This window comes from Prunus mume, plastid, assembly GCF_029339155.1.
Source record: "Prunus mume isolate BJFU1210120008 plastid, complete genome".
Lineage (NCBI taxonomy): Eukaryota > Viridiplantae > Streptophyta > Magnoliopsida > Rosales > Rosaceae > Prunus > Prunus mume.
The window spans coordinates 60,001-85,000 of NC_023798.1; the positions used below are offsets into that span (position 1 = coordinate 60,001).

The following is a 25,000-nucleotide window of genomic DNA, read 5'->3' on the forward strand; positions in this document are numbered from 1 at the left end:
ATTATCAATCAAATAAAAAGTTATTTTATGTATCAATCCTTACATCCCCTACCACAGGTGGGGTGACGGCCAGTTTTGGTATGTTGGGAGATATCATTATTGCCGAACCCAATGCTTACATTGCATTTGCGGGTAAAAGAGTAATTGAACAAACATTGAATAAGACAGTACCTGAGGATTCACAAGTGGCTGAATATTTATTCCATAAGGGCTTATTCGATCCAATCGTACCACGTAATCCTTTAAAGGGCGTTCTGGGTGAGTTATTTCGGCTACATGCTTTCTTTCCTTTGAATCAAAATTAGATCAAGTGGAGCCTTAGAGTCTTAATTTAATAAGAGTATTAATTTATTAAAACTTAATAAAATTTTTTATGTGTGGTGATCAAGTAGTTATTTAATTTATAGGAATCAAAGTAAAAATACGAAGAATGGATTTTTTCTTTGGTAACATAAGATTTAATTGTAGAAAGAATCATCCAGATCATCTTTTTATCGATATTCCTGGTTACTAACCAGGAAATCCCTATTAAACAAAATAAAAGAGTGAATTCTTTCTTCCGTGAAATTGGTTAACAGGGTCTTGCATCTTTCTATATCTCCCCAAAATCCCCCCCCCCCCCACTAAAAATCCTTTTTGTTGGGTCGTATTATTATAATGAATTCTTTGAGAATTTGTAATAAATCCTTTCTTTAGTAAATTTTATAAAATTATTAAATTTATAAGACAAGAACAAGATAATAACTAATAATACGAATAATATAAAGGGTGGATTATCATACATATATTTCATGTAGAAACATGTAGAAAGATTTATAGGTCCATTTATTTACATATTTATTGGATTTTATTAATTAATATATATTTATTAAAACATATACTTATATACTCCCTATTAAGTATATATACTCACTTAGGTATACTTAGTATAATATAACAATTATATATAAATTATAATATATCTTTATAACAATATAAGGATAAGGTTAAAATATTAATCTAAAACAATAAATATAACAATAAATAACAGGTACAAATATTAAATATTAAATCGAGGTACCCATTCTATGATAACTCTCAACAGCTTCCCCTCAATTTTTGTGCCTTTAGTGGGCTTAGTATTTCCGGCAATTGCAATGGCTTCTTTATCTCTTTATGTTCAAAAAAACAAGATTTTTTAGATACAATAAGGACGAATCTTTTTTTTTTTTCAAGACTTACTTGGATCATAACACGGATATCTATTTAGTAGAATATGGTATAACATGTGGCTTCCTTCGGGCATAAGCTCTTATGTATGTATAAACATGATATTATGGGTAAATGAATTATAACTATTTTCAAATGGATCGGGATCGGGGAGAATTTCTGAAATGTAAAGTCAATATATATATGTATTCGGAAATCATGTGAAAGGGATGTTACTATTTTAGTTTGGATCTAAGAAATTCGATGAATTACCCCTAAACGTTCACATCATAATAGTGCTGGTTGATGAGAGTTACTTCGGAAACAAAAAAAGTAAAATAAAATTTATTTTTGTTATTCTCCCAATTCCAATAAAATGCAACTAGGTCTAGTTATAGTATGAGTTGGCGATCAGAACGTATATGGATAGAACTTATAGCGGGGTCTCGAAAAACAAGTAATTTCTGCTGGGCCTTTATTCTTTTTTTAGGTTCATTAGGGTTTTTATTGGTTGGAACGTCCAGTTATTTTGGTAGGAATTTTATATCTTTATTTCCTTCTCAGCAAATAATTTTTTTTCCACAAGGGATCGTGATGTCTTTCTATGGGATCGCAGGTCTTTTTATTAGCTCTTATTTGTGGTGCACAATTTCGTGGAATGTAGGTAGTGGTTATGATCGATTCGATATAAAAGAGGGCGTAGTGTGTATTTTTCGTTGGGGATTTCCTGGAAAAAATCGTCGCATATTCCTCCGATTCCTTATGAAAGACATTCAGTCCATCAGAATAGAAATTAAAGAAGGTATTTATGCTCGTCGTGTCCTTTATATGGAAATCAAAGGCCAGGGGGCCATTCCCTTGACTCGTACTGATGAGAATTTGACTCCACGAGAAATTGAGCAAAAAGCTGCTGAATTGGCCTATTTCTTGCGTGTACCAATTGAAGTATTTTGAAAAAAGGAACTGAAGAATGAATACTTTGCAAGAGAGAAAAAACTCAAGAATCCTCGTTTTTTTATATAGCATAACTTGACTGAAGTTTCTTCAGAACGCTTATTCGAGCCAAAGCAAACGTTACGAAATAATTCTAAAACAAAATAGTTTGTGTCCACAACCTTTTTTATGCGTATGTAAACCCACTTAACTCAATTCAGTAACAAATCTAAATACTAGATTCATCATATATTAAAACAAAACATTTCATAATAAATCATAATATAATAAAGTAAAGAATTTTTTTTTTAGAAATATTTGATATTTTGATAGAACGGGAGTTCTTTCGTCTCGCAATCCGACTACTATTAATTTGAAGTGGGCTTTTTCTTATTCTATTTCTGTATTCTTTCTAAATTCAAGGACTAACCACTGTACTGAATCACAAAAAAAAATCGGAAATAGATTCATGGGCTCGATAACTTGTAATAGAACTTATGCTTGATAGAAATATTAGTATCGTATAGAGTCGACGAACGAGGTGCGTTCAGTAAAAATTAAAAAATTCACAGACGAAAAAATGGCAAAAAAGAAAGTATTAATTTCCCTTCTATATCTTGCGTCTATAGTATTTTTGCCTTGGTGGATCTCTCTCTCATTTAATAAAAGTCTGGAATCTTGGGTTACTAATTGGTGGAATACTAGGCAATCCGAAATCTTTTTGAATGATATTCAAGAAAAGAGTATTCTAAAAAAATTCATAGACTTAGAGGAACTCCTACGTTTGGACGAAATGTTAAAGGAATACCCGGAAGCACATTTACAAAAGCCTCGCATCGAAATCTACAAAGAAACGATCCAATTGATCAAGATGCACAATGAGGATCGCACGCATACAATTTTACACTTCTCGACAAATATAATATGTTTCGTTATTCTAAGTGGTTATTCTATTATAGGTAATGAAGAACTTGTTATTCTTAACTCTTGGGTTCAAGAATTCCTATATAACTTAAGCGACACAATAAAAGCTTTTTCTATTCTTTTATTAACTGATTTATGTATAGGATTCCATTCGCCCCACGGTTGGGAACTAATGATTGGCTCTGTCTACAAAGATTTTGGATTTGCTCATAATGATCAAATTATATCCGGTCTTGTTTCTACTTTTCCAGTCATTTTAGATACAATTTTTAAATATTGGATCTTTCGTTATTTAAATCGTGTATCTCCTTCACTTGTAGTGATTTATCATTCAATGAATGACTGAAAAATGATCGAACGATCCAATTATAATATTTGTTACTTTGTGGATAAGCAAAACATTCAAAATTGTACTTATTCTTTCTACCCATCCAAGGGATTCCTCCAATATTCCAGTAAAATTATTTATATTTAAGTAAATAGCAAAATTATAGATAGGGAACTATACTAGCGACCTGCCTAATTTTATTGTATAAATTTTCGGGATCAATGATTGGACCATGCAAACTAAAAATACCTTTTCTTGGATAAAGAAAGAGATTACTCGATACATTTCCGTATCGCTCATGATATATATAATAACTCAGGCACCCCTTTCAAATGCATATCCCATTTTTGCACAGCAGGGTTATGAAAATCCACGAGAAGCGACTGGCCGTATTGTATGTGCCAATTGCCATTTAGCTAATAAACCCGTGGATATCGAGGTTCCACAAGCGGTACTTCCTGATACTGTATTTGAAGCAGTTGTTCGAATTCCTTATGATCTGCAACTGAAACAAGTTCTTGCTAATGGTAAAAAAGGAGCTTTGAATGTAGGGGCTGTTCTTATTTTACCCGAGGGGTTTGAATTAGCCCCTCCCGATCGTATTTTGCCCGAGATTAAAGAAAAGATAGGAAATCTGTCTTTTCAGAGCTATCGCCCCACTAAAAAAAATATTCTTGTGATAGGTCCTGTTCCTGGTCAGAAATATAGTGAAATCACCTTTCCTATTCTTTCCCCGGACCCCGCTACTAAGAAAGATGTTCACTTCTTAAAATATCCCATATACGTAGGCGGGAACAGGGGAAGGGGTCAGATTTATCCCGACGGGAGCAAGAGTAACAATAATGTTTATAATGCTACAGCAGCAGGTATAGTAAGCAAAATCATACGAAAAGAAAAAGGGGGGTACGAAATAACCATAGCAGGTGCATCGGATGGACGTCAAGTGGTTGATATTATCCCTCCAGGACCGGAACTTCTTGTTTCAGAGGGCGAATCCATCCAACTTGATCAACCATTAACGAGTAATCCTAATGTGGGTGGATTTGGTCAGGGGGATGCGGAAATAGTACTTCAAGATCCATTACGTGTCCAGGGTCTTTTGCTATTCTTGGCATCTGTTATTTTGGCACAAATCTTTTTGGTTCTTAAAAAGAAACAGTTTGAGAAGGTTCAATTGTCCGAAATGAATTTCTAGATCCGCGGATTTATCAACATCAAGCTCTAAAAATAAACAAATTTTTGTTGGCAATTATGTTATGTAATTATGTATAATCAAAAAATTTTTGCTTGTTTATATTCTTTCTTCTACCGGATTTCGGGAATTACTTATACCGCATTACTGGTCATAGTATATTGTGAAGAAGACTATTTGATTTTACTTAACTCTTATTTATCTTTTGTTTTTTCAATCCAAATTCAAACGGTATGATATAGAACGAATCAATAGTTTTATATTTGAATAGAATCAAAACAAAAGATAAATAAGCGGAGAATATAAACCAAAGTATAAATGAGAGGAACAAAGGATTTTAGGGGGGATTGTTCGTCTACTAGTCCTTGACACAAGAAACGGAATTTTCCACAACCCTTTCTTGTGTCGAATTAATAATGATTCTCGATCCCGCTCGTAAAAAATTTCTATTTTTAGTTTAAATTTTTTTATAGGTTTATCATAATCTTTTTTAGATTTATTACGTAAATAGTGGTAGTGGACAAACAAAAATAAATATAGGTAAGTTTATTGAGCAAATATAACTTCTTCAATTTCAAAAAAAAAAATTTTAACTTTTATTAGATTAAATATTTGTTAGATTAAATAGAGTAAGGTTCTATGCTATTAGATAGAAATATATAGTATATATAATTGTGAGTCATCCAAAAAGAGTAAATAGAGTGATTCCTTCTTCGTTTTAAGTATTGACAGATACTATTGAGTAACAGATGTCCTGAATCCCTTAACGAAGTTAATTTTTCAAAAACATTATCAGAAAAAGTGGAGGTTTTTGAAACATCTATAAAAAAAAATATTATGATTATTAAGAACTCAACGGGACCTACCCCCTCTTTCCTTGTCTGATTCGAGGGGGATCCCGTTGAGTTCTTATGCTTTCATGTCTACAACTCAGTTCATCCGATTATTACAAGGATGAACCTAATCCAGAATAGGAACCATAAAAGAAAATACCGATTAAACCGATCACAAGAATACCCGCTACAGTACCTATTATCCAAAGAGGAATCCTTCCAGTAGTATCGGCCATTTGTCCTACTTTCCTCCACATTTTATCAAGTGGTCATGCTCGAGACATAAACAGCCATAGATAATTATGAGATGATATCTTTCCGAATGGGATAAGAGAATTCTTATATTCTTTTTTTTTAATTAAAGAAATAATTGGAAAATAAAACAGCAAGTACAAAAATAAGTAATAACCCCCAGTAGAGACTGGTACGATTCAATTCAACACTTTGTTCGTTCGGGTTTGATTGTGTCATAGCTCTATGATTCGGATTAGGTTTATCGTTGGATGAACTGCATTGCTGATATTGACCCTAAAAAAAAAACGGTAGGTACAGCTAGTCCGTGAACAGCCAACCATCGCACTGTAAAAATTGGATAGGTTCTATCTATAGTCATTGGGGCCTCCTAAAAAGATCTACTAAATTCATCGAGTTGTTCCAAAGGATCAAAACGGCCAGTTATTAATGGAATTCCTTGTCGGCTTTCTGTAAAATACTCGTTTGGACGAGGGCTTCCAAATACATCGTAAGCTAAACCCGTGCTGACGAATAACCAACCCGCAATAAATAAGGAAGGTATAGTAATGCTATGAATGACCCAGTATCGAATACTGGTAATAATATCAGCAAAAGAACGTTCTCCTGTGCTTCCAGACATGTTGAGCTCCGCATATTCTTGTACAGTCAGGGGGGGGGGTCGATTCCGTAAAAGATGAAATCAGTAAATGGAAATTAACTGAAATAAAATCTTTGTGAGATCGTCAATATTGTACCAAGGGTGTCTTTAGAGTATACCGAATCAGTATAGCTATCCTTCTTCTGACACAGCAATGCAATTTCACAATCAGTATCGAAATGAAGTGTTAGATAATTTCTTTCTTCTTTTCTTGTTGCTTGTCGATGTAGAATTTTGTACCATTTTGTACCATTTAATAGAAAATTCCTCAAATTCCTGTAGTATAAGGGTTTTCTTCATTATTGACTTCGGACTAGAAACTGAAGATCAGGTAAAATGTGAATCCGACGGGTTGGTTTCCAATAATTTATGAAGGAGATTGTCATATTCTCACGATTCAATTAGATGTTACATCTAAAAATATCCTTTTTGTGGTTGTATAAGATGTTTTTTGTTGGAATCCTTTTTTTTAGGAATCGGTTAGCCGCCCAGTAACAAGTAACAATAGTAGTTCAATAAAAGAAAGAGAACAACGAATAAATAAAAAAATAATCAATATTCGTGATGCACGCATTATTGTATTAGATATTAGACCCAAACAAAGGAAAAAGGGGGGTCCTTCTTGACCTAATTACAAGAGTGGGCTTTCTAATATGGAAAGAAAAAATGTAAAACCTAGTTTCGATTGATCTTATCATGCGATACTTTTTTTCTTTTCAATCGCAAGATTATGTGAATGAACTACTACTGAGTTCACTTTAAAGTAAAAAAAATAAAGTGCATTACAAGGGCACTTGTAGTTCGAAAAAAAAAAATGTATTCGATATTTCGATACAATAAAAAACGATCAAAATGATTTTCCAATTTTATTCCACAGTGATTAGTGATTCAAAGAAAGCTTAATTTTGTGAATAAAGTTATAAAAAAAAGTTCTTATTATTACTTTATTTATAATTTTAATTTAAATATTCTATATATATATACATGTATTAGTTATATGCATATATTAGTTTAGTCAACTCCAGAGTTGACCGATGAATCTGTTGATTCAAAAGTGCGACATGGGTAAATGTCACAAATGATGAATCGATTTCTTACTTATGTTACTCTATTTTTGTTAGTATCGTCTATAATAATAGATGAATCAAACATTTTCAATTGAATTTATTCTTTCAATTGGTTGGTATTTTTGCTTATCCTCGTATCTTTCAAAAATTGAAACTTAGGGAAGTGCTTTATAAACATATGTATAAAAAGAACATATTTCATTTAGCCTTTTCATGCCTACTATAACTAGTTATTTTGGTTTTCTACTAGCAGCTTTGACTATCACCTCAGCTCTATTTATCGGTCTGAGCAAGATACGACTTATTTGAAATTAATTAAATGAACATGAACAATTCATAAAAAAAATCTTTCTATGGCAGTTCATATCTTCTACAGTTACTTAACGTATCAATTTCCAATTCTTGGTCATTGAGATTTATAGTCAATACAGATTAATATTTAAGGATAAATATTACCTCCCCTTTCCCCTTTCAAACAAATTGAAATGATTGAAGTTTTTCTATTTGGAATCGTCTTAGGTCTAATTCCTATTACTTTGGCCGGATTATTCGTAACTGCATATTTACAATACAGACGTGGTGATCAGTTGGACCTTTGATTAATTAACATCTCTTTTTTGATTGACCTCCTACTTCCTTTAATCCACGGGAGGTCAAATTTAGATTGCTGTTCAATTATTTAAGTGTAATTTTCGACCTAACGCGATTAACAAGAACACAGAATCACGCTCTGTAGGATTTGAACCTACGACATCGGGTTTTGGAGACCCACGTTCTACCGAACTGAACTAAGAGCGCCTTATTATCATTATTACATTATCACAATAAAGATTTTGTGACCCCAATTCATCTTGCATATATATCATAAAATTAAAGATTTATTATGTATGTCCAATTTATCTCAATTGATCCCTCGTTACTGCTCATAGGATAAGTAATAGGTAGGGATGACAGGATTTGAACCCGTGACATTTTGTACCCAAAACAAACGCGCTACCAAGCTGCGCTACATCCCTTTCAATTGGTCTACAGTGTCATTGTAGAGAATCCCTGTCTTGTTTTCCACATCTTTACTTCCTCCATTGATATACAAAAATTCTCTTTTCATTTCTTCTTTTTGGTCTCATATATCATATAACAAACATATAATATATTAAAAGACTTATATTATATAAAGTATGAAATAAATATGAAACCTACCATAAAAAATTAATATTTTTAGTAATTTCAGGTAGAAATATCTATTTTGTACATTTTAATTTTAATTAGGGACTCCGCGTACAAATACAGGCGGTCAGTCATTAACTACATATACACATCTGGTCATATATGTATTACCATTATGTATTACAAATTACAATAAAATTACAATAACGAATAAAGAAAGAGGAGTTTTTAAAATGCGAGATCTAAAAACATATCTCTCCGTGGCACCGGTAGTAAGTGCTTTATGGTTCGGGTCTTTGGCAGGTTTATTGATAGAGATCAATCGTTTTTTTCCGGATGCGTTGATATTCCCCTTTTTTTCATTTTAGTTATTGATATGAGAAGGGGGAAGAAGATTAGAGATACAATCAAATCTCTGTAACTAATCCCTACCCTTGCCTTCTTTTTTTCTTTGTTTTTTTTTTAGAATAAGTTATTCTAAAAAAAAAACAAAGAAAAAGCGGTTTCGCCCTCAGTGAAACTATGAACTCGGGCCCAGGCTCAAATTAAATTAATATTAATAATAGAGTGGAAATAAAAATGTGATGGTTGGGGCAACAATATCATACAAGATACTTAACTGAAAATACTGTACGGCAATTCTTAATTATAAATATAGTTAGAAATCATTATATTACTTATTATTACTATATTGATTTCAACGAAATCTTTCTTTTATAATTTGATTTCGAGTTACCTGCTTCTATTTTTTTTTTTTGTCCTTTATTCTTCCTTGCTTCGGATCGGAAAATTAAAGAATTGAGTGAATCATAAACCAAAGGAGGTTCATGGCCAAGGGTAAAGATGTCCGAGTAACCGTTATTTTGGAATGTACCAGTTGTCTTCGAAATCGTGTTAATAAGGAATCAAGGGGCATTTCCAGATATATTACTCAAAAGAATCGACACAATACGCCCGGTCGATTGGAATTGAGAAAATTCTGTCCCTGTTGTTACAAACATACGATTCATGGGGAGATAAAGAAATAGATCGAACCGACCGCTCGTGTGTCAGTCTTCCAAGGAAGATGAAAAATTACATATTATATATAACATATATTTATTTAAATATAAACAAACCCAATCCTATTTCGATCGGATCAAACATGATGTAGAATTAAGAAATAGGATTGGGATTTTCAGGATAAGGAATAAACAAACCATGGATAAATCCAAGCGAATCCTTCTTAAATCCAAGCGATCTTTTCGTAGGCGTTTGCCTCCGATCCAATCGGGGGATCGAATTGATTATAGAAACATGAGTTTAATTAGTCGATTTATTAGCGAACAAGGAAAAATATTATCTAGACGGGTAAATAGGTTGACCTTAAAACAACAACGATTAATTACTATTGCTATAAAACAAGCTCGTATTTTATCTCTGTTACCTTTTCTTAATAATGAGAAACAATTTGAAAGAAGCGAGTCAACTCGTAAGAAAAAAAAAAAAATTGGAGAAGAATAAATATTTTTTATTGAACGTGTTTCTTCATTTTGATGACTTTATCATATTTTATCATACTAATTTCTACTCTACCTTCCCAGAGTTCATTCTCCAGGGAACTCCATTTAAACTATTCCAACGGATTCCTTCCAATCTCTTTATTTTATGATCTCATTGGAAATCATATAAAGACAACTCTTATTTAATATAGCTATTTGTGCAAGTATTTTACGATTAAGAAGCAACTGTCTCTTGTACAGATTGTGTATTAATTTGCTATAACTAAAGTATACTTTATTCTCGCGAATTACTGCATTTATCCGAGTGATCCACAAACGACGAAAATCTCTCTTTTGTCTACCTCTATCCCGATGAGCCGAAACCAAGGCTCTTATTTTCTGTTGAGTAATAGTACGAGTAAGTCTTGAATGAGCCCCTCGAAAGGTTGATGCAAATAAACGGATTTTTGTTCTACGTCTTCGAGCTATATACCCTCGTTTAATTCTGGTCATTGAATAAATGAAACTTTGATGAATAACTAATCGATTTCCTTTCTTTCAGTTATTCTCTTCCCGTGTCCTAGTCTATTAATAACAAAACGGATTCTTCCAATGTATAAAATAAAAATTCCAATGGCTTTTGCTATTATAACCTTCCCGACCACGATTTTTTCTTTTTTTCTAGGCATTTCACCTATAAAAAAAAATTGTATTGATACTAGAAAAACACATAGTAAATAAAAAAGTAATAAATATAAATGGATATAGTGGGTTCCATCGTTTCTATGGTTACTTCTTAAACGGTGAGGTCTTCTCTATACACCGGAGCCCTTCTTTCTTTCATTTAATCAATGTTATTGTTAACTTGTACAGTTCAAACTCTTTGGCTCTACCCAAAATTATCCAGTACTAGGTCTTTCACAACGAGATCCACTTATACAGTAACGGTATTTAATTATGAAGATTAGCTGGGTAGCTGACCCTGTTAGTCCGTTCTTGCAAGAGTAAGGCAAAATTTTTCTGCTTTTTAAAATAGGATTTCCCCTGCTTAATGGATACCATTTGCTATCAATGGAGAATTCTTTCTCATCTTAAATTTAAAATTTTTAAATTGAGGTGATTGGATTTGCACCAACGGAAACCATACATTTGATACCATAATAGAAGAGAAGGATAGATCTTTTTTATTTTTAGATATTGACTGGAGTTCTTCCATTCTATCCTATTCACTGGTACTGATCGTTGATACTGGATCAATTGTTTTCTTTCTTTTGTCCTAGCCCATGATCTGAACGAGTCGCACATACACCCTAGTACATGTTCCTCGTCGTTGAGGACATCCCCCAAGAGCGGGGGATTTCGTGACATTTCTGATTGGCTGTCTTGTGTTTCTAATAAGTTGTTTAATAGTTGGCATGTTGAATCATATACATAATGGGCTGGTTTAGATCGATCTTAACCGGATGCTTATGAATTATTTTATTTCTATATTAATAGATTAATGAGATTAATTAATAGAATATTAAATAATAGAATATTAAATCCGGTAAGAAGATAAAATCTCAAATAACGAATTCGTGTGAAATCCTTGTTATTTTTTCTTTTTTATTCAGTCGCTACAAGATCAACAATTCCATGAGCTTGGGCTTCTATTGCTGACATAAAAACATCTCTTTCCATGTCTTCGGATACAACCCATAAGGGTTTGCCTGTCCTTTGTGCATAAACCCTTGCGAGGGTTTCGCGCAGCTTCAGTAGTTCTTCCGCTTCCAAGATAAATTCTCCCGTCTGTGCCTCATAAAAAGAGGCAGCAGGTTGGTGGATCATTACCCTGATGATATAACATAATAAATGTTTATTCTATCTCGCATAATGAAAGGTGAAGAGATAAAGAATAATAATAAAAAAAGATATAATTGAACAACCGTACAGGCATCTTCTTTTGCGCATTGCATACGGCTCTATAATGGAATTCACTTTTTTTTTTTACCTTACTTACACTTACATGGAAAAAATTTAAAATAAATAAATATAGGGTCTATCAGACTCAGGTTGGTAAATGATCCAATAACCACCCTTCTTTTTGGAGTAGTTCAAAAATACTATGATGGCTCCGTTGCTTTATATATTTATTTCGTTTGTTATTTAGCAATCCCAAAGTTTCTTTTTTTTATTTTCATATTTTTTCATAACATAAATATTGTTAAGATTAAGAGCTCCCGGTGTGAAAACAAAAAAGTTTGTGACGCTGAAATAGGACTCCCGATAGGTCGTATAAAATAGGAAATGCCTTTTATCTCATACTACTCTTTCGATACATAATTTAAGGGTAAAAAAAAAATTCTTATATCGAATTCGAAGTGCCATGCTATTATTACTTAATATTTATATTTCATATAGCGCGAAGGCATAGTCTTCTTTTTTCTCTCAAATCAAATAAAAAACTCATTGGCGCCAAGCGTGAGGGAATGCTAGACGTTTGGTAATTTCTCCTCCGACCAGAATAAAAGATCCCATTGAAGCGGCTAATCCCATGCATATTGTCTGTATATCTGGTCGCACAAATTGCATAGTATCATAAATAGCCACTCCGGGTATTACCCATCCGCCAGGAGAGTTTATAAACAAATAAAGATCTTTGGTATCATCCTCTATACTGAGATATACCATAAGACCAATAAGTTGATTCGAGATCTCGCTATCAACCCCTTGTCCTAAAAAAAGTAATCTTTCTCGATAAAGTCGGTTGATTGGGATAAAGTTGTATCCCTTAGAAACCGTACATGCACCTTTTGATGCATACGGTTCAACAAAAATCACGAAAAAAAAGAATCAATGTGTAAATGTAGATTCTAGCACTTTTTTTTCATAACAGGCTTTTAACTTATAAAAAAGGGGCTTTTCTTTCATTTTTCAAGAAGGGTGGTTTTTAGCCTGTTTTGTTTATCTATAAAAAAAATTTACTAAACTTATCTAACTAACTTCTCGTTGATGTATTGTTTCATCGAGATACAATCTAAATCGCGATGTAATTTTCTTGTTACTGAATGGGCTTCTTCAATTTTTTTTAGGTTTATGCTCTACTCCGAGTAAAGATACGCCCGATTTGGATTTGCACATATAGGACAAATGCCCCAATACCACGTCCTTTTGCTACGGCTTCCTTTTTTTTTTTTTCAATTTATTTCATGTCTTACAACAAATATTCACCGCATTCATCATATTACTCGATTGATTAACAGTTTGAGATCACTTCTATTTATAAAGAAATAGAATATGATATAAATAGTAATCATAAATATATTTATTACCCATTGGTTTTTTTTCTAAACGGAGCCTGGATACTTCATTTTATTGGCCTAACCAAGCCAACCATAAATTATTCTAATTGATAATATTAATCTGTATACCCTCCCGAAAAAATAGATGCACTTCACGCTCCAAATTTTTGATAATTCAATCAATCTTTCTTGGGCGAAAGGGAGGATATCTCGATCGGGGAAGAGAACGGGGAAATACCATATGACCCAATATATCTGACAAGTCGCACTATACGTCAATCCACAATGCATCTTCCTCTCCGGGACTTCGAAAAGGTACTCTCGGAACACCAATAGGCATTAAATAAAAGAAAATTAAGTACTATATCTCACTTTGATGTGAAAGCGTAACAATGGGTTTATTGTCCTAATAATATTGGCCTTTTATCATATTTTATCCATAGATTGATAAAGTTCATAAAAAAAGATAAAGAAGACAAAATGAATAAAGGAAAATTCTTACAAATAAGTCCTTTGGATGATGAACAAATATATATATATGCATTCACTCATATAAAATGGTATCAACTCCCCTACCATTGCGTATTGGTACTTATCGGGTGTAGAATAGATCTGCTTCTTTTTGTTCCTACGAACAAAATAGTTTCATTATTACTAAAAGTAATTATTACGAAAAGAATCAAACAAATATTAATCCTTTCCCCAAGATAATCCACGGTCCACAGCATATTTTTTTCCAATGCAATAAAGTTACATTGTGTCTATTTTTCGTTGATAAAGGGGGTATTTCCATGGGTTTGCCTTGGTATCGTGTTCATACCGTTGTATTGAATGATCCCGGCCGTTTGATTGCTGTCCATATAATGCATACGGCTCTGGTTGCTGGTTGGGCCGGTTCGATGGCTCTATACGAATTAGCAGTTTTTGATCCTTCTGATCCTGTTCTTGATCCAATGTGGAGACAGGGTATGTTCGTTATACCTTTCATGACTCGTTTAGGAATAACCAATTCATGGGGCGGTTGGAGTATCACAGGGGGTACTGTAACGAATCCAGGTATTTGGAGTTACGAAGGTGTGGCCGGAGCACATATTGTGTTTTCTGGCTTGTGCTTTTTGGCAGCTATCTGGCATTGGGTGTATTGGGATCTAGAAATATTTACTGATGAACGTACAGGAAAACCCTCTTTGGATTTGCCTAAGATCTTTGGAATTCATTTATTTCTATCCGGGGTGGCTTGCTTTGGTTTTGGTGCATTTCATGTAACAGGGTTGTATGGTCCTGGGATATGGGTGTCCGATCCTTATGGACTAACAGGAAGGGTACAATCCGTAAATCCAGCGTGGGGTGTGGAGGGTTTTGATCCTTTTGTTCCGGGAGGAATAGCCTCTCATCATATTGCAGCAGGGACATTGGGCATATTGGCGGGTCTATTCCATCTTAGTGTCCGTCCACCTCAACGCCTATACAAAGGATTACGTATGGGAAATATTGAAACTGTCCTTTCCAGTAGTATTGCTGCTGTCTTTTTTGCAGCTTTTGTAGTTGCCGGAACTATGTGGTATGGTTCAGCAACTACCCCGATTGAATTGTTTGGTCCCACTCGTTATCAATGGGATCAAGGATACTTCCAACAAGAAATATATCGCAGAATCGGTGCTGGGTTAGCTGAAAATCAAAGTTTATCTGAAGCTTGGTCTAAAATTCCTGAAAAACTGGCTTTTTATGATTACATTGGCAATAATCCGGCAAAGGGGGGGTTATTCAGAGCGGGCTCAATGGACAACGGGGATGGAATAGCTGTTGGGTGGTTAGGACATCCTATCTTTAGAGATAAAGAGGGGCGCGAACTTTTTGTACGTCGTATGCCTACTTTTTTTGAAACATTTCCGGTTGTTTTGGTAGACGGAGACGGAATTGTTAGAGCCGATGTTCCTTTTAGAAGGGCAGAATCAAAATATAGTGTCGAACAAGTAGGTGTAACTGTCGAGTTCTATGGCGGCGAACTCAACGGAGTCAGTTATAGTGATCCCGCTACTGTGAAAAAATATGCTAGACGCGCTCAATTGGGTGAAATTTTTGAATTAGATCGTGCTACTTTGAAATCCGATGGTGTTTTTCGTAGCAGTCCAAGGGGTTGGTTTACTTTTGGGCATGCTTCGTTTGCTTTGCTCTTCTTCTTCGGACACATTTGGCATGGCGCTAGAACCTTGTTTAGAGATGTTTTTGCTGGTATTGATCCAGATTTAGATGCTCAAGTGGAATTTGGAGCATTCCAAAAACTCGGAGATCCAACTACAAGAAGACAAGTAGTTTGATACAATATTGCTTTGTTACTTGTTACTTTTCATTTTTATTTTGTGATTTGATATAGGGTACCGGATAAATCTTGATTTGAATCACTGCCTTTTCTTTGACTTTTGACTCTTGTTCTTTTTTTATCCGGGAGACGATCCCCAATAAACAGGTATGGAAGCTATAATTGTAAACCACGATCAAATCTATGGAAGCATTGGTTTATACATTCCTTTTAGTCTCAACTCTAGGAATAATTTTTTTCGCTATCTTTTTTCGAGAACCGCCTAAAGTTCCAACTAAAAAGGTGAAATGATTTTTCATTATCTCAATTGAAAGTAATGATCCTCCCAATATTGGGAGGATCATTACTTCAACTAGTCCCCGTGTTCCTCGAATGGATCTCTTAGTTGTTGAGAGGGTTGCCCAAAAGCAGTATATAAGGCGTACCCAGTAAAACTTACAAGTAAACCGGATAAAAAGATGGCAACTAGGGTTGCTGTTTCCATTATTATATAGTTTTAAGACATTATATAGTTTTAAGACCACAATGGATCTATGATAAGATCATTTATTTACAACGGAATGGTATACAAAGTCAACAGATCTTACTGAATATAAAATATTATGGCTACACAAACCGTTGAGGGTAGTTCTAGATCTGGCCGCCCCAAACGAACTAATGCAGGGAGTTTATTGAAACCATTGAATTCAGAATATGGTAAAGTAGCTCCTGGGTGGGGAACTACTCCTTTGATGGGTCTCGCAATGGCTCTATTTGCGATATTCCTATCGATTATTTTGGAGATTTATAATTCTTCCATTTTACTGGATGGAATTTCAATGAATTAGATTCACAAGAACCATTAACTGGCTTTTTCAATACAAAATGAAGCGTTTAGGTTTATGATTTTTATCCCATTCTATTTTGGTAGTTCGACCGTGGAATTTCTTTGTTTCTGTATTTCCGGAATATGAGTGTGTGACTTGGTATAATTGATCCTATGGATAGTACAGAGAATGGGTCTGTCATCTTGATAGAGATGGTTTTACTTCGTCGGATATTCATTCTAGTATCTGGAGCACGGAATATATATATGAAATAGATTACAAAGTATTAGAACTATGATTCATACTTAATAGTTAGACCTCGTGGCCGGACTTCGAAATTTTTTTTTTTTTTTTCAAACTAAACTTTCGTTTAGGCTTATTTTGATCAAAGGACAAAGGTTTCTTTGGATTTTTAGTCATTATATCTATTCATTGAATAAGTGATGATCCAACGGTTCTTACTCAGGGAATTTTGGGACTTAGTTTGAAAGGGTTTTATTGAATCATCGTGGTTCTAGTATGAATCTGAGGTTTTAATCAATTAATAGGGTCTTAACAAGATAATTCCTATCAATAATAAAGAAAACAGCAGTAAAGCCGCACTACACATAAATAACAACAAATAAAATAGGTAAATAGAAGATTCAAGAGGCCTATAACGATCAATATATAGACGAATGAGCCGACTTGATTTTTTGGCATTATAACCACAAAGAGGAGTTTTCGGATTTTTATTCTTTCGTATCTTCAGAAAAAATGAATCATAGAATTAAGAAATTTAAAACTTTCTATTACACACATCCGTTAGAACTAGTATTTGTGTGTTTCTGTTTGAGCCGTATGAGATGAAATTTTCATATACGGTTCTCCGGGGGGGAGTCTCCGTGATTTACCTATCTCAATAAAATCTATGATTGGTTCGAAGAACGTCTTGAGATTCAGGCAATTGCCGATGATATAACTAGTAAATATGTTCCTCCTCACGTCAACATATTTTATTGTCTAGGAGGAATTACGCTTACTTGTTTTTTAGTACAAGTAGCTACAGGGTTTGCTATGACTTTTTATTATCGTCCGACCGTTACAGAGGCTTTTGCTTCTGTTCAATATATAATGACTGAAGCTAATTTTGGTTGGTTAATCCGATCGGTTCATCGATGGTCGGCAAGTATGATGGTCCTAATGATGATCCTGCACGTATTTCGTGTGTATCTAACCGGTGGCTTTAAAAAACCTCGCGAATTGACTTGGGTTACAGGTGTGGTTTTGGGTGTATTGACCGCATCTTTTGGTGTAACTGGTTATTCCTTACCTCGGGACCAAATTGGTTATTGGGCAGTAAAAATTGTAACAGGCGTACCAGACGCTATTCCTGTAATAGGCTCGCCCCTGGTAGAGTTATTACGCGGAAGTGCTAGTGTGGGACAATCCACTTTGACTCGTTTTTATAGTTTACACACTTTTGTATTACCTCTTCTTACTGCCGTATTTATGTTAATGCACTTCCCAATGATACGTAAGCAAGGTATTTCTGGTCCTTTATAAAGGATTTCTGGTCCTTTATAAAGAATATATACCATCTGTAATCAATCATTTATCACTTGGGGTAGGAACAATAGTATTTCATTGCTACAAATATGGATTATTGAAAAGAATAAGACATGTATTGGGATATTTCTCTTCAACTCTACAAAAATGTATTATTTTTTTGACACTCATAGTTGAAGCGAATTTTCCGAAGATAAAATGGATTATGGGAGTGTGTGACTTGAACTATTGATCGGGCCTTGCAGATGTATGCCCTTATCTATCTGCCACATTTTAATTCACAACAAAAAATGTGTCTTTGTTCCAACCACCGCGTAAGCCCCATACAGAAGATAGGCCGGTTCGTTTGAAGAGAATCTTTTCTATGATCAGACCCGATCATGTCGTGTATGATATGAACAGGCTCCGTAAGATCCGATCCAGTAGAATAAGTGATTGGCATAATCCGGATTATGTTTTATATATTTCACTTACTAAATAGTATAGAAATGTATTCATTTCCTCTGCATTGACTCGATTTATGATACTATCGGAGTGAAACAAGGGATCTAAAGAAGAACAGAGGCTAGACTATATTAGTAACAAGTAAATCCTTTGCTTTGTATGTAAAAAGTCTCGATATTTTAGGGGATAAAGGCCAATTGCAAGATATAAGACGACCCATAAAGCATTTGATCATGATCAATTTTGTAAGCCTACTTGGGTATTGAGCATTTATCTGTAAGAACTGAATTCCTTGCAATGGGTAGTTGTTGCAACTTCGAAAAAGGGAATCCTTTTTCTTACATCGAATCATTCATATATGTGTGGATTATGAGTGGATATGGATAACATAGCGATTTTATTTTTTATATGGATCCATTAGATTCGTCTGATTCGTGCTCGAGCTGGATGATGAAAAATTATCATGTCCGGTTCTTTCGGGGGATGGAAATAAAATAATTCACCTATCCTAATAACAAAAAAACCTGACTTGAATGATCCTGTGTTAAGAGCTAAATTGGCTAAAGGGATGGGTCATAATTATTACGGAGAGCCCGCATGGCCAAACGATCTTTTATATATTTTTCCAGTAGTAATTTTAGGCACTATTGCATGTAATGTAGGCTTAGCGGTTCTAGAACCATCAATGATTGGTGAACCCGCGGATCCGTTTGCAACTCCTTTGGAAATATTGCCTGAGTGGTATTTCTTTCCCGTATTTCAAATACTTCGTACAGTGCCAAATAAGTTATTGGGTGTTCTTTTAATGGTTTCAGTACCTGCGGGATTATTAACAGTACCCTTTTTGGAGAATGTTAATAAATTCCAAAATCCATTTCGTCGTCCCGTAGCGACAACCGTCTTTTTGATTGGTACTGCAGTAGCCCTTTGGTTGGGTATTGGAGCAACACTACCTATTGATAAGTCCTTAACTTTAGGTCTTTTTTAAATTGATTCAATTGTGAAATAAAAAAAAAATATATTACCACGTGTGTATCTAGGGAATAGTCGCTTCAAAGTGAATTTTCCCTAGATACATCTATTCAATTTAATTTTGGACCTATTCCGAATATATTAATTGTGCTAAAGATTCAAAACTCATTTTTATCTTTTTATACAAAAACTTTAGAAAAAAAAAATTAAATAACCCATTAAAATTTATTCGAAATGCTTTTATATTTCTATTTATATTTCTAGAATGTTCAATATATGTTTTACATCTTCTATGCGAAAATGTTTAATTTTCATAAGATCTTCTTGACTGTTATTCAAAAGATCCAATAATGTATGTATATTGGACCTTTTGAGGCAATTATAGACCCTGGGGAACAATTCTGATTGGTCAATAAAAATATATTGCAATGCGATTTCTTTTTTATTTTTCCTTTGTTTAGCCAATCTACCATGAAAAGTAAAAAGGGGCAAAGTAACTTTGTGTTGATTGTTTTCTAACTGTAAGTTTTCTTCTTCTGCATGTAAAAAAGGAATAAATAAATCAATCAAATTCCGGGAGGCGTCATGAAGTGCTTCTTTAGGAGTTAAACTTCCATTTGTCCATATTTCGAGAAAAAGTATCTCCTGTTTTTCATTCCCATTCACATAAGAATGAATGCTATGATTCGCATTTCGAACAGGCATGAATACAGCATCTATAGGATAACTTCCGTCTTGAAAGTTATTTGGCGTTTTTATACGATATCCGCGATTCCTCTCGATTTGTAATTCAATACACAAATTAATTGGTTCCGTTAGGTTAGCTATATGCTGTGTATTATCAACGATTTCCACAGAAGGTGGTAAGATAATGTCTTGAGCAGTTACATATCCAGGACCCTTGATACAAATAGACGCGTTACGAGTTCCATATAGATTACTTCTCAATACAATTTCTTTCAAATTCATTAAAATTTCATGTACGGATTCTTGAATACCTATTATGGTAGAATATTCATGTGGTATTTTCTCAGATTTTGCGCGTGTGATACATGTTCCTTCTATTTCTCCGAGCAAAGCTCTTCGCATCGCAATTCCTATTGTATCTGCTTGACCTTTCATAAGTGGGGCCAGAATAAAGCGTCCATAATAAAGACGCTTACTGTCTGCTCTTGATTCAACACACTTCCACTGTAGTGTCCGAGTAGATACTGTTACTTTCTCTCGAACCATAGTATATTATTTGATCAAATCATTGAATTATTTATTTCTCTTGAAATCTCTTCAATGTTTATTTTTACACACGCCTTTTTTTAGGGGGCCTACAGCCATTGTGTGGCATAGGGGTTACATCGCGTATGAAACTTAATAGTATACCACTTCTACGAATAGCTCTTAATGCCGCATCTCTTCCGAGACCCGGGCCTTTTATCATGACTTCTGCTCGTTGCATACCTTGATCCACTACTGTCCTAATAGCATTTCCTGCTGCGGTTTGAGCGGCAAATGGTGTACCTCTTCTTGTACCCTTGAATCCACAAGCCCCGGCGGAGGACCAAGAAATTACTCGACCCCGTACATCTGTAACAGTCACAATCGTATTATTGAAACTTGCTTGAACATGAATAACTCCCTTTGGTACTCTACGCGCATTCTTACGTGAACCAATACGTCTATTTCTACGTGAACCAATTTTTGGTATAGGTTTTGCCATATTTTATCATCTCATAAATATAAGTCAGAGATATATGGATATATCCATTTCATGTCAAAACGTATCCTTATTTTTTTTACTTATTTATTTGTACATCTGTACATCGGTTACTTTTGATTTCGAGAGTCTTTTTTGCTTTAGAAAGATTAGCCTTGTCTTTGTTTATGTCTCGGGTTGGAACAAATTACTATAATTCGTCCCCGCCTACGGATCAATCGACATTTTTCACAAATTTTACGAACAGAGGCCCTTATTTTCATATTTGTCATTCCCTTTCTTACTATTTATTGGAAGAAAATAAGTTTCTTGAAATTTTTAACTTCGAATTGTATCCCCACGAAAGAATGTTGAAATTGAAAAAACCACCGAATCATTCGAGTCTTTGCTTTGGAGTCTATAAACTATACGTCCTTTGGTTGAAATAAGGACTTACCTCAATTTTTATTCTATTTCTTGGTAGTATACGTATAAAACAACGTCGAATCCTTTCCGAAACAAAAACCAGAATCATATTTTCATTATCTCAAATCTAAACGAACCCGGAAGATACATACCATTGGTAAGTTGTTCAGTAATTAAACCCTCATGAATCTTTTTTTGTTTCATTCCAGGTAAAACCGCTTTGAAGTATCAACTAATGTAAGAGGGGTAATATTATAAAGTTGTCCTTTCTCTTTTTTCACAAATATGAAAGTTCTTCGTATAATTCGTCTATCAGAAAGATTACCATATATAACACAAAATTTCTCCGCCGATTCCTTCTATTCGAGCCCTTCGGTCTGTCATTATACCTCGAGAAGTAGAAAGAATTACAATCCCCATTCCGCCTAAAATTCTAGGAATTTTTTGATAGTTAGAATATATTCGTAAACCGGGTCGACTGATCCGTTTTAAATTTAAAACAGTTCTATACGATCCTTTTCTATTTCTTCTATGTCGTAGTGTTAAAACCAAAAAATATTTATTGCTTTCCTGATGTTTTCTCACGTTTTCAATAAAACCTTCTTGTAAAAGGATTTTAACAATATTTTCAGTGATGTTAGTAGATGGTATTCGAACTGTTCTTTTTTTATTCATGTCAGCATTTCGTATAGCGGTTATTATGTCAGCAATAGTGTCTTTACTCATGATAAACTAAGATTTTTGTTGCCCCCAAATTTTGATATAATCAACATGCTCTTTTTCTTTTTTTATTTATCTTTATTTCTGAATTATTAAAGGTATATACGTGATATATAAACAATCTACTAATTAATCGGTTTCATTCAAATACCAAATACTATAACTATATTACGGCCTTCCCTTATAATACTTCGGGTGCTAATGAAACTATTTTAGTGAAATTTAACTGTCTTAATTCCCGGGCGATCGCGCCAAAAATTCGGGTTCCTTTAGGATTTCCTTCTTGATCAATAACAACTGCAGCATTGTCATCATATCGTATTATCATACCGTTGTCGCGTTTGAGTTCTTTACAAGTACGTACAATTACAGCTCGGATTACTTCTGATCTTTCTAGAGGTGTATTTGGTACGGCTTCCTTGATTACAGCAACAATAACGTCACCAATATGAGCATATCGTCGATTACTAGCTCCTATGATTCGAATACACATCAATTCTCGGGCTCCGCTGTTATCCGCTACATTTAAATGGGTTTGAGGTTGAATCATATCGTTTTTTTATCGATTTTTTTTGTTTTCAATGCAAGGGTCTAAATAAAAAAAAAGAAATATTATTTGTTCAAAACAAAAAACCTGCAATTTTTTTTTCATACAAAAGACCCCTTTCTTTTGTTTCTACATCCCTATCCCGAAAGAATGAATTGAGTTCGTATAGGCATTTTGGATGCCGCTATTGAAATTGCCCTTCTGGCTATATTTTCTGCTACTCCGCTCATTTCATAAAGTATTCTACCGGGTTTAACAACAGCTACCCAATATTCGGGAGATCCTTTCCCCGAACCCATACGTGTTTCTGTAGGTCTTACTGTAACGGGTTTGTCTGGAAATATGCGTACCCATATTTTTCCACCGCGGCGTGCGTTTCGTGTCATTGCTCGCCGCCCTGCTTCTATTTGTCTAGATGTGATCCAAGCGGGTTCAAGCGCTTGAAGAGCATATCTACCGAAGCAAATACGATTGCCTCGATAAGATATTCCTTTCATTCTTCCTCTATGTTGTTTACGGAATCTGGTTCTTTTGGGGTTATAGTTGATGGTTGTTTATCAATTCCATCCATCTCTACTACAGAACTGGACATGAGAGTTTCTTCTCATCCAGCTCCTCGCGAATTAAACAATTAAAAAATAATATACACGGTGAATAATATACGGAATCGTGGTATTCTTTTAAATTTTATCTAATCTATATCTATATCTATTATAAATTTAAAATTTTTTGTGTTTTAATATATAATTAAACATGTCTTCTATTTATAGATAATGTCGTTTTTATATAACGTTATCGTTATAATGAATCTTTATTTTCTTTTTCCTTTGTATTATCATATCGAATCGACTAAAATTTAGAAATAAAAAAAAATTCGCGGGCGAATATTTACTCTTTCAACATTCAATTGTAAGATTAGTCTATGACATGACCTCTCAGAATAAATGAATAGGTTTCTGGTTCGTTCCGCCATCCTACCCAATGAATCATTAGGATTCGTTTTCAATAGAATCTTATGCATTCACAGGTTCTGTCGTCCCCACCACTTCTCGATTAATGGTTAGGTCTGAATTCTACAACGGAGCCCTTAATGAAATTTATTAATGAATGAAATTTTTTCTTGAGTCAACCTTCTCAGTCTTTATTGGCTCAGGGCTCTTGATTTTTTCTTCTATGCACCGATTTGTCTAATTATGGATCAATCAGTATTGATGCTTTATTACATTCCCTTTATATGAGATGACTCATAGACCTTACATATTGGAATTATATATCATTGATATTTCTTTTCCTATCTTTCTCTCACCCTTCCATTTATCTGTATACTTTTATTGCTTTACAACTCATAATCAGATTGGTTTTTCTTTTGTGTTTATGCAAAAAAGATTTCAGTTGCTACAATGATATGACTCATATATCATATCTTGACTGGTTCCTTATATCCAGATAATGCGAAGCGATGAGTTGATTATTAGTTCTATAGTTATCAGTTCGTACTACGGGCCCGTCGATTTTGTTGAATCCTATAATCCTAAAAAAACCAACGAGTCACACACTAAGCATAGCAATTATATCAAACGATTAATCGAATTTTTATTCAACCTTATAGAATTGTTCATTTTTTTTTTATTTAACAGAAAAGGAATGAAAGAGTTTGCCTTTTTTGTTTTATCACCAGATAGAACTAAATACAAGTAAAGTAAGTTCTTATTATTCCTCGTCTACAAATATCCAAATTTTGATGCCTAATACCCCATAGATAGTTCGAACTGCGTAGGCACAATAATCAATTTTAGCTCGAATGGTTTGTAGAGGAACCCTACCTTCTCTGATCCATTCAACACGTGCAATTTCTTTTCCGTCGATACGCCCTGCAATTTGTACTTGAATTCCTTTTGTACCTGCCTGTTCAGTTAATTCAATAGCTTTTTTCATTGCTTTGCGAAATGAAACTCTATTCTTTAATTGTCCGGCTATAAATTCTGCAAGAATATTGGGGTGCCCATAGGGGTTTGAAATTCTTCTAATAGCAATGTTGAGTTTTCGGTTTACACAATTGAGTTCTTTTTGTACATTCATCTGTAATTCTTCGATTCTTCTAGTCCTGTCTTCTATTAATAACTTGGGGAATCCCATATAGATTATGACCTGAATCAAATCGATTCTTTTTTGAATCTCTATACGTGCAATTCCCTCGACATTAGAGGATATTTTCATATTCTTTTGTACATAATTTTTGAT

The 25,000-nt window shown here is 34.1% G+C and overlaps 30 protein-coding genes and 2 non-coding genes across 33 annotated transcripts in view. All coding sequences in view use genetic code 11, as the record gives it.

Moving 5' to 3' along the window:
* accD (acetyl-CoA carboxylase carboxyltransferase beta subunit) overlaps nucleotides 1–305 on the top strand; it is a 1,476-nt gene extending 1,171 nt beyond the window's left edge. The window contains exon 1 of the mRNA in view: nucleotides 1–305. This exon is cut by the window's left edge and continues 1,171 nt beyond it. Coding sequence (YP_009020047.1) covers nucleotides 1–305 — 305 coding nt within the window.
* A 762-nt stretch (nucleotides 306–1,067) lies between these two features.
* On the top strand, nucleotides 1,068–1,181 carry psaI (photosystem I subunit VIII). The gene has a single exon. The coding sequence runs from the start codon at nucleotides 1,068–1,070 to the stop codon at nucleotides 1,179–1,181; it is 114 nt and encodes a 37-aa protein (YP_009020048.1).
* Nucleotides 1,182–1,587: 406 nt separating this feature from the next.
* ycf4 (photosystem I assembly protein ycf4) lies at nucleotides 1,588–2,142 on the top strand. Its single transcript has one exon. The coding sequence runs from the start codon at nucleotides 1,588–1,590 to the stop codon at nucleotides 2,140–2,142; it is 555 nt and encodes a 184-aa protein (YP_009020049.1).
* Nucleotides 2,143–2,701: 559 nt separating this feature from the next.
* Nucleotides 2,702–3,391, top strand: cemA (chloroplast envelope membrane protein). Its single transcript has one exon. It carries the CDS (start codon nucleotides 2,702–2,704, stop codon nucleotides 3,389–3,391), a length of 690 nt encoding a protein of 229 aa, YP_009020050.1.
* Nucleotides 3,392–3,605: 214 nt separating this feature from the next.
* On the top strand, nucleotides 3,606–4,568 carry petA (cytochrome f). Its single transcript has one exon. The coding sequence runs from the start codon at nucleotides 3,606–3,608 to the stop codon at nucleotides 4,566–4,568; it is 963 nt and encodes a 320-aa protein (YP_009020051.1).
* Nucleotides 4,569–5,511: 943 nt separating this feature from the next.
* Nucleotides 5,512–5,634, bottom strand: psbJ (photosystem II protein J). Its single transcript has one exon. It carries the CDS (start codon nucleotides 5,632–5,634, stop codon nucleotides 5,512–5,514), a length of 123 nt encoding a protein of 40 aa, YP_009020052.1.
* Nucleotides 5,635–5,752: 118 nt separating this feature from the next.
* psbL (photosystem II protein L) lies at nucleotides 5,753–5,869 on the bottom strand. Its single transcript has one exon. It carries the CDS (start codon nucleotides 5,867–5,869, stop codon nucleotides 5,753–5,755), a length of 117 nt encoding a protein of 38 aa, YP_009020053.1.
* A 22-nt stretch (nucleotides 5,870–5,891) lies between these two features.
* On the bottom strand, nucleotides 5,892–6,011 carry psbF (photosystem II cytochrome b559 beta subunit). The gene has a single exon. The coding sequence runs from the start codon at nucleotides 6,009–6,011 to the stop codon at nucleotides 5,892–5,894; it is 120 nt and encodes a 39-aa protein (YP_009020054.1).
* A 9-nt stretch (nucleotides 6,012–6,020) lies between these two features.
* On the bottom strand, nucleotides 6,021–6,272 carry psbE (photosystem II cytochrome b559 alpha subunit). Its single transcript has one exon. It carries the CDS (start codon nucleotides 6,270–6,272, stop codon nucleotides 6,021–6,023), a length of 252 nt encoding a protein of 83 aa, YP_009020055.1.
* A 1,298-nt stretch (nucleotides 6,273–7,570) lies between these two features.
* Nucleotides 7,571–7,666, top strand: petL (cytochrome b6/f complex subunit VI). Its single transcript has one exon. It carries the CDS (start codon nucleotides 7,571–7,573, stop codon nucleotides 7,664–7,666), a length of 96 nt encoding a protein of 31 aa, YP_009020056.1.
* A 176-nt stretch (nucleotides 7,667–7,842) lies between these two features.
* petG (cytochrome b6/f complex subunit V) lies at nucleotides 7,843–7,956 on the top strand. The gene has a single exon. It carries the CDS (start codon nucleotides 7,843–7,845, stop codon nucleotides 7,954–7,956), a length of 114 nt encoding a protein of 37 aa, YP_009020057.1.
* A 125-nt stretch (nucleotides 7,957–8,081) lies between these two features.
* trnW-CCA lies at nucleotides 8,082–8,155 on the bottom strand. The gene has a single exon. It is a non-coding gene; the product is annotated as a tRNA-Trp (tRNA).
* Nucleotides 8,156–8,299: 144 nt separating this feature from the next.
* trnP-UGG lies at nucleotides 8,300–8,373 on the bottom strand. The gene has a single exon. It is a non-coding gene; the product is annotated as a tRNA-Pro (tRNA).
* A 384-nt stretch (nucleotides 8,374–8,757) lies between these two features.
* On the top strand, nucleotides 8,758–8,892 carry psaJ (photosystem I subunit IX). Its single transcript has one exon. The coding sequence runs from the start codon at nucleotides 8,758–8,760 to the stop codon at nucleotides 8,890–8,892; it is 135 nt and encodes a 44-aa protein (YP_009020058.1).
* Nucleotides 8,893–9,351: 459 nt separating this feature from the next.
* Nucleotides 9,352–9,552, top strand: rpl33 (ribosomal protein L33). Its single transcript has one exon. The coding sequence runs from the start codon at nucleotides 9,352–9,354 to the stop codon at nucleotides 9,550–9,552; it is 201 nt and encodes a 66-aa protein (YP_009020059.1).
* A 172-nt stretch (nucleotides 9,553–9,724) lies between these two features.
* rps18 (ribosomal protein S18) lies at nucleotides 9,725–10,027 on the top strand. The gene has a single exon. It carries the CDS (start codon nucleotides 9,725–9,727, stop codon nucleotides 10,025–10,027), a length of 303 nt encoding a protein of 100 aa, YP_009020060.1.
* A 137-nt stretch (nucleotides 10,028–10,164) lies between these two features.
* rpl20 (ribosomal protein L20) lies at nucleotides 10,165–10,518 on the bottom strand. Its single transcript has one exon. It carries the CDS (start codon nucleotides 10,516–10,518, stop codon nucleotides 10,165–10,167), a length of 354 nt encoding a protein of 117 aa, YP_009020061.1.
* Nucleotides 10,519–11,308: 790 nt separating this feature from the next.
* On the bottom strand, nucleotides 11,309–11,422 carry rps12 (ribosomal protein S12; one part of a trans-spliced gene, as the record gives it; the record has 2 gene entries for this part). Coding sequences YP_009020062.2 and YP_009020063.2 both cover nucleotides 11,309–11,422 — 114 coding nt within the window.
* A 188-nt stretch (nucleotides 11,423–11,610) lies between these two features.
* On the bottom strand, nucleotides 11,611–13,626 carry clpP (clp protease proteolytic subunit). The gene is made up of 3 exons: nucleotides 13,558–13,626; nucleotides 12,463–12,753; nucleotides 11,611–11,838 (listed from the first exon to the last, which is right to left on the bottom strand). Exons 1-3 carry the CDS (start codon nucleotides 13,624–13,626, stop codon nucleotides 11,611–11,613), a joined length of 588 nt encoding a protein of 195 aa, YP_009020064.1.
* Nucleotides 13,627–14,077: 451 nt separating this feature from the next.
* On the top strand, nucleotides 14,078–15,604 carry psbB (photosystem II CP47 chlorophyll apoprotein). The gene has a single exon. The coding sequence runs from the start codon at nucleotides 14,078–14,080 to the stop codon at nucleotides 15,602–15,604; it is 1,527 nt and encodes a 508-aa protein (YP_009020065.1).
* A 185-nt stretch (nucleotides 15,605–15,789) lies between these two features.
* Nucleotides 15,790–15,897, top strand: psbT (photosystem II protein T). Its single transcript has one exon. The coding sequence runs from the start codon at nucleotides 15,790–15,792 to the stop codon at nucleotides 15,895–15,897; it is 108 nt and encodes a 35-aa protein (YP_009020066.1).
* Nucleotides 15,898–15,958: 61 nt separating this feature from the next.
* psbN (photosystem II protein N) lies at nucleotides 15,959–16,090 on the bottom strand. The gene has a single exon. The coding sequence runs from the start codon at nucleotides 16,088–16,090 to the stop codon at nucleotides 15,959–15,961; it is 132 nt and encodes a 43-aa protein (YP_009020067.1).
* A 118-nt stretch (nucleotides 16,091–16,208) lies between these two features.
* On the top strand, nucleotides 16,209–16,433 carry psbH (photosystem II phosphoprotein). Its single transcript has one exon. The coding sequence runs from the start codon at nucleotides 16,209–16,211 to the stop codon at nucleotides 16,431–16,433; it is 225 nt and encodes a 74-aa protein (YP_009020068.1).
* Nucleotides 16,434–16,555: 122 nt separating this feature from the next.
* On the top strand, nucleotides 16,556–17,957 carry petB (cytochrome b6). Its single transcript has 2 exons — nucleotides 16,556–16,561; nucleotides 17,316–17,957. Exons 1-2 carry the CDS (start codon nucleotides 16,556–16,558, stop codon nucleotides 17,955–17,957), a joined length of 648 nt encoding a protein of 215 aa, YP_009020069.1.
* Nucleotides 17,958–18,165: 208 nt separating this feature from the next.
* On the top strand, nucleotides 18,166–19,392 carry petD (cytochrome b6/f complex subunit IV). Its single transcript has 2 exons — nucleotides 18,166–18,174; nucleotides 18,916–19,392. Exons 1-2 carry the CDS (start codon nucleotides 18,166–18,168, stop codon nucleotides 19,390–19,392), a joined length of 486 nt encoding a protein of 161 aa, YP_009020070.1.
* A 236-nt stretch (nucleotides 19,393–19,628) lies between these two features.
* On the bottom strand, nucleotides 19,629–20,609 carry rpoA (RNA polymerase alpha subunit). The gene has a single exon. The coding sequence runs from the start codon at nucleotides 20,607–20,609 to the stop codon at nucleotides 19,629–19,631; it is 981 nt and encodes a 326-aa protein (YP_009020071.1).
* A 64-nt stretch (nucleotides 20,610–20,673) lies between these two features.
* rps11 (ribosomal protein S11) lies at nucleotides 20,674–21,090 on the bottom strand. The gene has a single exon. The coding sequence runs from the start codon at nucleotides 21,088–21,090 to the stop codon at nucleotides 20,674–20,676; it is 417 nt and encodes a 138-aa protein (YP_009020072.1).
* Nucleotides 21,091–21,236: 146 nt separating this feature from the next.
* Nucleotides 21,237–21,350, bottom strand: rpl36 (ribosomal protein L36). Its single transcript has one exon. The coding sequence runs from the start codon at nucleotides 21,348–21,350 to the stop codon at nucleotides 21,237–21,239; it is 114 nt and encodes a 37-aa protein (YP_009020073.1).
* Nucleotides 21,351–21,813: 463 nt separating this feature from the next.
* rps8 (ribosomal protein S8) lies at nucleotides 21,814–22,218 on the bottom strand. Its single transcript has one exon. It carries the CDS (start codon nucleotides 22,216–22,218, stop codon nucleotides 21,814–21,816), a length of 405 nt encoding a protein of 134 aa, YP_009020074.1.
* Nucleotides 22,219–22,393: 175 nt separating this feature from the next.
* Nucleotides 22,394–22,762, bottom strand: rpl14 (ribosomal protein L14). The gene has a single exon. It carries the CDS (start codon nucleotides 22,760–22,762, stop codon nucleotides 22,394–22,396), a length of 369 nt encoding a protein of 122 aa, YP_009020075.1.
* A 134-nt stretch (nucleotides 22,763–22,896) lies between these two features.
* Nucleotides 22,897–24,322, bottom strand: rpl16 (ribosomal protein L16). The gene is made up of 2 exons: nucleotides 24,314–24,322; nucleotides 22,897–23,295 (listed from the first exon to the last, which is right to left on the bottom strand). The coding sequence occupies exons 1-2, from the start codon at nucleotides 24,320–24,322 to the stop codon at nucleotides 22,897–22,899; spliced, it is 408 nt and encodes a 135-aa protein (YP_009020076.1).
* Nucleotides 24,323–24,469: 147 nt separating this feature from the next.
* Nucleotides 24,470–25,000, bottom strand: part of rps3 (ribosomal protein S3) — a 657-nt gene continuing 126 nt past the window's right edge. The window contains exon 1 of the mRNA in view: nucleotides 24,470–25,000. This exon is cut by the window's right edge and continues 126 nt beyond it. Coding sequence (YP_009020077.1) covers nucleotides 24,470–25,000 — 531 coding nt within the window.